This window comes from Dryobates pubescens, chromosome 6, assembly GCF_014839835.1.
Source record: "Dryobates pubescens isolate bDryPub1 chromosome 6, bDryPub1.pri, whole genome shotgun sequence".
Classification (NCBI taxonomy): Eukaryota; Metazoa; Chordata; class Aves; order Piciformes; family Picidae; genus Dryobates; species Dryobates pubescens.
The window spans coordinates 8,682,675-8,692,652 of record NC_071617.1 but is presented as its reverse complement, the minus strand read 5'-3'; the positions used below and the strand labels follow the sequence as shown (position 1 = coordinate 8,692,652).

The 9,978-nt window shown below is 46.8% G+C and overlaps 1 protein-coding gene across 1 annotated transcript in view; it reads left to right on the top strand.

Moving 5' to 3' along the window:
- Window positions 1-4,484: 4,484 nt before the first annotated feature.
- Window positions 4,485-9,978, top strand: part of UBE2J1 (ubiquitin conjugating enzyme E2 J1) — a 35,312-nt gene continuing 29,818 nt past the window's right edge. Inside the window, exon 1 of the mRNA XM_054162578.1 lies at window positions 4,485-4,614. Coding sequence (XP_054018553.1) covers window positions 4,584-4,614 — 31 coding nt within the window. The 5' untranslated portion in view covers window positions 4,485-4,583. The remainder of the gene's footprint in view (window positions 4,615-9,978) is intronic.

The window sequence follows — 9,978 nt, the reverse complement described above, 5'->3', positions numbered from 1 at the left end:
GGTGTTTTCCAACATGGTCTATTCCATTCCATTCCATTCCATTCCATTCCATTCCATTCCATTCCATTCCATTCCATTTCATTCCATTCCATCTATAATACTGGCTGCAGAGTCAGTTTCTGGCCCTTTTTTCCCCTCCCTCTCTCTCCTTCCTGATGCTGCTCCCTTTATCTTTGTGATTGCAGGAAAGTGAGGCCTAGAACAGCCTTGGCAGAGGGGCATTTGAGGCCTGGATTTTTGGCCCAGTTTGGCTGGGGAAAGCTTTGGCTTAATGGGCTTCTGTGTTAATTTGTGTATTTTATATGCTTTGTGCTGTAGCATGTAGTATATGGACAGCACTTCCATTTAAACTTCTAATAATATTCTGTATTTCTACCTAATCCTGTGAGGAGTTTAACTACCTTGAGAAGAGTTAGCCTGCCTCACTTCTTAAACCAAGACAACACCCCTTTGCTCTAAAACTTATTAACCATATCAAGGTCTCTGTTCTCATCTAAAAGTAAAAAGGGGAAAAAAAAACCAAACCCAAAAATAAACCAGCATGCCACAACTGCAGAAGAACTGCCTAGAAACACAAACAAAACCATCTCACCAGAAACTGGAAATGAAACAAAAAACAACATCAGAAATTAGGAATGATTTTTTTGGGGGGGGGTCAGACCGAAGTCTTACTTCGATGTGAGACATTGATGTGTGCTAAAGCCACACAATTTGTAACGTTTTGAGCTGTCAAAATTCTTGCTGTTCTGTAATGAGCTTGGTGGAGCTGTACAAAATTTCTCTTGCAAGGATTCAGTGTGGTATTAAATAACAAATTCTTGTTGCAGCAGTGTTCAGGCAAACTTTCAGTTTCTATATGCTTCAGCCGAGCATGTTTATTTTTCACCGAGTTAAATCATATGACAGGATACACAAGATACATGAAATGCTGCCAGCATGTAGGATTTGACTGCAATTTTGCTACTATATTTGGCATTTGGCTTTTAAAAAATGACAAGTTCTAGCACAAAATGGCTTCTCTGTGCAAAAGCCTAACCAAAAGGCAGATGAAAACACAATCCAAAGGGCACGTTTTACCAGAGGCAGGAAGAGGAGGGAGGCTTCTTCTCCAGGCTGGCAACAGTGACTGTACAAGAGTGCCTGCTCCTTGCCTGCCCTAAGCAGCTGCTGACATGTGGGGCTGCAAATTAATCTCCAGATTTCTACCCATAGGCTGGCTACCTCACAGGAATTGGTGGTTTCATCTGGCAGCATGCACCTCCTGCAGCTTTGACTTTGAACTAACGACACAGCTGCAAATGGAGGCAGTCTTGTACTGCTAGCTCTGCACAATTTCACTTGGTGATCACCCCAACACCCAGCCAGGCCACCATGCAGCATAATTAAAGGGGGACAATGTATATGTCCTATCAATGAATTTCTGTTACTTTAAGTCTATCCAGCTTATTTTCAATAGCTCTTAGCTGTCACGTGGTTACAGTGTCTGTGCAACTCTCTTTTTTTAGCTAAAAGCCCAAGTTTCATGTGAACTGCAGGTGCTTCCTCCTTGAACATAAAATGACATTTTAAGTGTGGGCAAAGGCCAGAGCCCAGAAGAGAAAGCTGAATGTCATACTGCTCTAGTTCATAATAATGACCACTTCTTGATTCATGCCATTATTCACATTACAATGCTATTTTAAAAGTTATTTTCTATCAGAACAGGTCCCAGAGTTTTCCCCATTGAAATCCAGACTTACAAATTCAAAATACTGGTCTCCTTTGGGGAAAGGCAAGATCTAGACACAATCCCAGAGCCCTTCTCTTGCTGCACAGCAAGATGGCTGTATTAAATGGGGAATGACAGGGCCTACCTGCTAGTTTGTAAACATGACACCCCGTGCCTGCAGCTCACTACCTCAAGCAGTCAAATTGTTAGCCAGAAGTGCTGAGATGTCAACAAGAGTTGATGGCCACTAAATGTACCCTTCAGTGTAAGAGGGAAACACAAAATCTGGCACAACTGTTGAAGAAGCACAGTTTGAACCCTAGGTTTCCCAAAGCAGAGTCTCAGGCATCAAATCACATAAAAATAGTTTAATAGAATGGTACCACAGAAGGGTCATCTTGACCTGGGTGCCTCCTGAGAGGGACCCAGAACAAAGAAATCCCTAAGCATTTATGCCTGTCTGCCCTTCATGCAATGTTCATTCACCTTTCACATGCCCTTTGATCCAACGGCGGTTCTGGCCTTGTGTAAAAAATGGATTATTTCATCCTGGTGTATACACAGCAGAGCTGAGATACTGATTTATTGAGGAAATTGCACAAGACTGGGTGCTAGGCAGTTGCCTGCAAAAGCTAGCATACGTCCCAACATTTCCCCATCTATTACACACAATTCCTTATCTCCAAACAGCTTCTTTGCCTTCAATTAAAGCAACAGTATCTACAAAATTGACAGAGCATGCTGTGAGGGGGGGTGGTCTTGTAGGCAAGGGGCTACTCAGCTCAAGGAGTGTGTGGTTTGGTATTGTAATAATATGTTAATGAGAAAAGTTCACTCATTGGGAACATAAATTCCAACAGCTTTACATCTCCAGAGTTTGCTGATAAAAAGTTTCTTCTGCTGACAAGTTCTTGTTTCTTTGGGTCTTGATGTCCTTGGTGTCTTCTTATAGCCTTTTGTTCTACTGTGAGGGGAATTTGCAGCAGACAGCTAGGCATCATCAATCTTTCAGCTCTTCTTCAAGGATATAGGTCCCAGCAAGACATGCATTGTTTATTCAGTGAACAGCTTTGTACTTAAAGCCCCTGATCAATGGTCCACTTTAGAAGACCAATGCAGTATAGTTAACCCTAACTTAAATAGCATCACTATAACCTAGGCATTTACTCAAAACAGTTTCACTTCAATAACAGCCTAAGATCCTCTGACATTTCTGACTTCTTACTGGCTTCCTTCACTGTCTCCAAGCAGGTTGTTATCTTGAGTAGTTGCCGCTGCGGCTGATGGTTGCAGCCTTGAAGTCTCCTTATTGTCTGATTTACGCTACTTCTGGAGGCCCTGTTTTGACTAACTAGGTACAGTTCAGTAAATTCTAGTGGAAATTCACAACTTGCACCCTAAGGCTTCAACAACTTTAGCTACTCATGCTAAGTAAATAAAGCTAGCAAACGGCAGGCTGAGGCACACAACATTAAATTTTTAAACAATTCAATCTATCTAAACCTTACTTATTTAAGCTAAACAACTAATAGCTCTTAACAACCATCTCTTCCCTTCCTCTGTATATATTATTTATGCTTTACATTATTCAGAGTGCTTTATCCTGTGAAAAGGAGGATCATTTTGCCCCTTAAAAAAAAATAAATCAGGTACTTGTTAAGGTGGAGCAAAATTGCTTTATTCCTTTATTGCTGATACCACAACCTCTCTGCATCTGAATGGGTGCCTTGTTTTGCAATTCTGAGAACATGAGGGGGTGAGAAAAACCCTGCTCAAATATTTTTTTGTTTACAACTGTTTTCCATTGCTGGTCGGTGGAAGAAGGAAAGATAGAAAGAGGACTAAGACAAGAAAACATTAAAAACGATTAGGAAGAATATAAAAGTAGCATAGTTAAAATTAAGGAGAATTCACAAGGCAGGAGTTTCCAGCCCATGGTGTTGAAGACAAGCACATAAAAGCTCAGACGTTTCTTATTTACAGCTTGTACTGAGACTACTGAGATTACGACCACTTGCAGAGATGGCATTGTGGCATGGAAAAGGTGATCTCTCCGTCAAGTCAACCTCTTGCTGATAATTCTTGCCTTGGGAGTATGACACCATTTCAGTCTTTCATGATCCTAACACTCAAGATGCTGCTAAGTATTAAGTATGGTTAAGTCTTTTGGGTAAGGTGGTGGTGGGTCTGCAGGGCGCTGGAAGCCTCTTTTCTAAGCTTTTCATTTTCACACCAATCTGCTCATGCTGTGCGGTCTGGAGGCATCTCAGCCCATGGCCTTGGTGGTTCGAGGCAGAGGCAAGAGAAGGATGTGAGGGGCGTTTTCACTCTCGCAGCCACCGAGGAAGAACTGCGGCAGAATGGGACTCCATGATCTTTGAAGCGTTTTCCAGCCAAAATGATTTTATGCTCCTGTGATTGCAGCATCGTGTCCCATCCAACTGCACCTGGGCCCACCGCTCTGCTGTGGGGCCCAAAAGCCATCCATCGCTGCTAGAGCCTGGGGGCTCCTTTTTTCACGCCAGGATAGAGGCGGGCAGGCAGCTTGCGAATTGTAGTTTGCGCAACACAACCATACAAGTATTCAACAGCTGCCACGCCCCAGCCGCCTGTCTGCCCCTCTCAGCGCCGCTCCTCCGGGGCTGGCCTCAGGGCCCTGCCCGAGAGCCGGGCCGCGGGGCGGTGCCGCCGAGTCCCGGGGGCGGTGCCGGCGCGGCAGGTGCCTCCCTCCGCGGTCACGGCGCCGCTGCCACGTCAGGGGAGTTTCCTGAGGCGAGGCGGGTTGGGCCGGGTTCGGCCTTCCTCCTCCTCCGCCCCCCTGCCCCAGCCCCCGCTACCACAGACGCCGCGGAGGGAGCGAGCGGTGCCCGCTGCCATGGAGGGCCGCTACAACCTCAAGAGTCCGGGTAGGCGGCGCGGCAGACCCCGGCGGGCGCCCGGGAGGCGTGCGGCAGCCTCGCCTGCAGGCCGCGACCAGGCGGGGGGCGGTGGGGCCGGGCACGGGTACGCGGCCGCGCCTCGCAGGCTGCCCAGGCCGTCGCTCTTCGCAGAGGCCGGTCGTGCCCGTCAGACCCGGGGCTGCCGCAGTTCGTGGAGGGCTCGGGAGCCGCTGCCGGGGCGCGGCGGTGGTGGAGCTGGCAGTCATCCCCCGGGGCGCGGTGGGACAGGTGCAGGGGCCAGGCCGAGGCCGCAGTGGGGAGAAGGGATGGGGGCTCTGGGGCGCGGCGATGCCCGCGGCTGCGTGTCAGCTGCGCGCCGGGACGGGGAGGCGTTCAGGCGGAGGCCGGCAGAGTCGCGTCTGCTTCCCTGTGCGATGGTGTTGAAAACTCTCTCCGAGCTGTAATTCGGCTCAGAACACCCTGGCTGCCTGGTGTGTGTGGGTGCGCCCGCCCACACTGTTTTGCTGGCTCGTGGAAGCGTACCTTTGAACTCGTGGTCGGGCGGCTCTCCTCCTGGGTATCGCCTCCTTTCCCACTAGGTGCGTGTGAGGGACAGAGTGCCAGGGACAGGTCGGTCTGTGTGGCCTCAGATTGCTTTACAGAGGTGTTAACGTACGCTCTGTATTTACACGGATGTGTGTGCTTGTTTATGAAATTCCACGTTCAAAATTAATGCTTTATAACTCGTGGATTTTCTTCTTGACTCCTGGAGGCGAGAGGGATGTCTCGAGATGTGGAAATGTCTTAGAAACAGCGCTTGGGAGGGAAGGTTTTGCTACCTAGGACGTAAAACTGAGCATGGGTCAGGACTTTCTAGAATGGCAGTGTTGGAACAGTGGCCCATCACCAGCTGTGCTGAGCTTCTCCTTGGAGCTGGACACACAGCGAATATTTGCCCTCTCCACCCAGAACCCAGGAGCATGTCATAGAGCACACCATCACTGTTTCCACTGACGTGGCAAACCTGTCACTACTGAAAGCATCTTCCATAGATTGTAAGGCGTTATTGGGTTTGTGTGTTGGTCGCTGTCCTGCCACTGTTTTCTCCTGTCACTGTGTTCTGGTTTTAGGAAGTAGGTATTAGCAGCGTCATATGGTGGAGATGAATAGTGGCTTTGTTCTTTAACCGGTGCTGTCCTATTGTCAGCCTGGGAGGTGGAGAGAAACTTCACATTGTGATGACTTGTACCTTACAAATGTAAATGAGAGGACTATTTACAAAACACATCTCAAGTTGGTGATGTATCTATTGCTAAATTATGTCCCTCACCTTCACACCCAAGTTGCATAACTGGAAGAAGGATCACAAAGCAAATTATGTACTTGTTAGAGTTTAAACTGTCAGGAAGGAAGACTTTATTTTATCTAGGGAGATATACTGGATATGTTGCATCAGGGAATTTGCAAGGCCTCATGAACATACTTGCTGGTTGTGATGTGCCACGTCACTGAAAATAGTGGTGGTGTGCTCTGTGACGTTCTCCTGGGCTCTGGGTGGAGAGGGCAAATGTTTGTGGTTTAACTTAGAAATGTTCTTCCCCTCTGTTGTTTACGAGCTCCTCTTGTTTTCAAGGGGAAATTACCCTTACTGGAGTTGATTTTTGACACCCGAGTTGCTCCATAGCAAAATGAACCTTACATGGCAAAGATAAATGATATATACAGTGAGTCAGTACTGCTTTCCCAACTCAAACATGCTGTATAGTATATTAATGTATTAAATTATTCCTTTCCATATGGATGCTAAAAGTCTGCAAATCACTTAAATCACTGTTGATGAGAGGTAGTGCAAACTGGTGCTCTGACAGCTCTTGGTTTACCATAGGTCCATGTCGTGCCCACTGCGGGTCTGGCCACGGTGAGAGTCATGTGCTAAGCTGTTGCTGGCTCCTATCGGTTGCCCTCTACAAGGGCAAGAAGGTATGGGGGTGCTCACCTGAAGCTCTTCTCACAGAGGTGTTTTTTCTTTTGAAAATGATTTCTTCTCCAACAGACCATTCATTTTGGAAGGGAAGAAATTTCACACTTCAGACTTCTTTGTATTGCTTCAACAAGGCAAAGCCTTCGAAGCTTTTGCTTCATATTTTTACGTCTGGTTTTGGCACTTGTAAAAGGGCAAGCTATTTTCTGTCTTAGGATTTCAAAATGGATTAGTCAATGTATATAAGCCTGCTACCATATGGCTGATAAACCTCTCTCATCAATATTAAAGCTCAGCCGACTAAAGCACAGACTTCATCCTCTTCATGCTTCAGGAGTATCCCTACTTTCTGAAATTTATAAGACAGCCACTTGGAATAATCTCTACTTTTTTTTTTTTCCCTGGGGGCTGTGACCCTTAGTCTGCTGCCAGATCAGTCACAAAATCTTCTAGTCATTGTTTTTGTAGTGGCAGTCTCCCCCTTTCATGCAGGAAGTTAGCAGTCTTCCCAGCAAGTGTTAGCACAGACACTAAGAGTTCTGCACAGTTACTTCCCTTGGCTCCTGTAGAGCCCACAAACAGCAGTGCTTTTTATTTGGTTTTGGGTGGAGTTTTTTGCTTGTTTTCAGCAGATCTCATCTGGAATGTGACTGGTGAAGGCACTGGAGATCTGGGGAGAGCACGTGGAGGGAGGCATGGTGCATGTGTCCTGTTTGCTGCCCAAGGACAGTGCTTTTGGAGCTTGGACTCACACGGATCGTAACGTGCAGAGATAGTGATTCTCTTAGCTGTCGCCATCAATTCATTTACTATTTTTCCTACAAACTATGCTTCTTTCTGCACTCTGTACTTTGTACAGGAAGTGCTTCTTGTCAACAAACATGCATCAGTTCTTTGTTAATAAAAAAACGGTTAACAGAAAACAGTAGGCTCTGTGCTGCTTTGTACCTTCCATGTATGAAATATAGAGTGTTTTAAAAACAAGAAGTTTGAGTGGATGGTAGAAGTTGGTTAAAACTGAAGACCTTGATGGATCTTAGTTTGTTCAGCAAGTAGTTTACATTTGATTTTTCTCTTTGTGTTGACTGAGCAGTTGTTTTGAATTGAAATACGGTACTCTTCCTGCAGTTACCTGCTGCTCTGAGGGATATGTGGACTAAAAGGTCCATTTCTGAGGGTGAGAGGACAGACTGACTAAAAGTTGATTGTGTATTTTTTTAACAGTTGTCAGTGCTTCATATGAGTACAGGAGTTTGTGAGTCTTGTGTAAGGATATGTGAGAGGCTTTGAAGATGTAAAGCAGCTTTTCAGGAGGCTTATGCACATTGGCCACAGCAACCCCATGCAGAGCTACAGGCTGGGGTCAGAGTGGCTGGAGAGCAGTCAGGCTGAGAGGGACCTGGGGGTGCTGGTCGACGGTAGACTGAACATGAGCCTGCAGTGTGCCCAGGCAGCTAAGAGGGCCAATGGCATCCTGGCCTGCATCAGGAACAGTGTGGCCAGCAGGAGCAGGGAGGTCATTCTGCCCCTGTACACTGCACTGGTTAGGCCGCACCTCGAGTACTGTGTCCAGTTCTGGGCCCCTCAGTTTAGGAAGGATGTTGACTTGCTGGAACGAGTCCAGAGAAGAGCAACAAAGTTGGTGAGGGGTTTGGAACATAAGCCCTACGAGGAGAGGCTGAGGGAGCTGGGGTTGCTTAGCCTGGAGAAGAGGAGACTCAGGGGTGACCTTATTACTCTCTACAGCTACCTGAAGGGAGGTTGTAGACAGACGGATGTTGGTCTCTTCTCCCAGGCAAGCAGTACCAGAACAAGAGGACACAGTCTCAGGCTGCGCCAGGGGAGGTTCAGGCTGGATGTTAGAAAAAAGTTCTATACAGAAAGAGTGATTGCACATTGGAATGGGCTGCCTGGGGAGGTGGTGGAGTCGCCATCACTGGAGGTTTTTAGGAGAAGACTTGACGGGGTGCTTGGTGCTGTGGGTTAGTTGCTTGGGCGGTGTTGGATTGGTTGATGGGTTGGACGCGATGATCTTGAAGGTCTCTTCCAACCTGGTTTATTCTATGTATTCTATGTATTATGGGCTTCTGCATAGGATGTATCTGATGACTTGGATGGAAAGAATCAGACCCATCTCCTGACAAACGGCTTTTACATTTGTTTTGTGGCAGGAACCACAGGAACTGTCAAATTAGATGTTAAAATAAAAGCAATTTTTGAACCTATGGCTGCCCCAGACAGTTTTGTAGTTCTGCAGTTTCACATTTTGGTTTTGTCTTGCTACATGAGATCAGCGTGAAATGGACACTTGACTAGGGGAGAATGTCACTGAAGCAGTGAATGATGAGCTACTTCATTGTCTTAATTTGCTTTTAATTCTATAGAGAAGTGTGATTAGTATGGAGAAGTAGTGTTATGCAGATGATGATGTTTGGGATAATGTTGAATCTATAGTACATTGTGGTAGAAATGACTTTAAAATGATGATGCTGTCCACCTGAGACTGCAGTTTTAATTCTTCACCATTTTGCCCATTCCCCTAGCACCAAAGGATGAAGGTTTGATGAAGGTGGTCACTGGTGGTATGGGGAGGACCATTATCAGTATGGTTTGCTCCTACAGCTGGCTTTCCTGTTCCAGAAGACTGAAAAATCTGGAAATTTTAGCGTGGTCTGTTGCAGTGTGACTGTTTCTGTGTATTTCTGTTGCTGAGTTGTCAGAGCAAGTATCTGTGTAGTCCCCTGTGCCATCATAGACAAAGGTAGTAGAGAATGCTGGGACAGTGGCATTGAGTGCACCCTCAGCAAGTTTGCTGATGGCACCAAGCTGTGTGGTGCAGCAGACACATTGGAGGGAGGGGATACCCTCCAGAGGGACCTTGACAGGCTGGAAAGGTGGGCACATGACAACCTCACAAGGTTCAACAAGACCAAATGCAAGATCCTGCATCTGGGTCAAGGCAATCCCAAGCACCAATATAGGCTGGGCAGTGACTGGCTTGAGAGGAGCCCTGAAGAAAAGGATTTCAGGGTGCTGATGCATGAGAAGCTCAACATGAGCCAGCAGTGTGCACTTGCAGCCCAGAATAGAATACATAGAATACATAGAATAAACCAGGTTGGAAGAGACCTTCAAGATCATCGCATCCAACCCATCAACCAATCCAACTCCGCCCAAGCAACTAACCCACAGCACCAAGTACCCCGTCAAGTCTTCTCCTAAAAACCTCCAGTGATGGTGACTCCACCACCTCCCCAGGCAGCCCATTCCAATGTGCAATCACTCTTTCTGTATAGAACTTTTTTCTAACATCCAGCCTGTATCTCCCCTGGCGCAGCCTGAGACTGTGTCCTCTTGTTCTGGTACTGCTTGCCTGGGAGAAGAGACCAACATCCGTCTGTCTACAACCT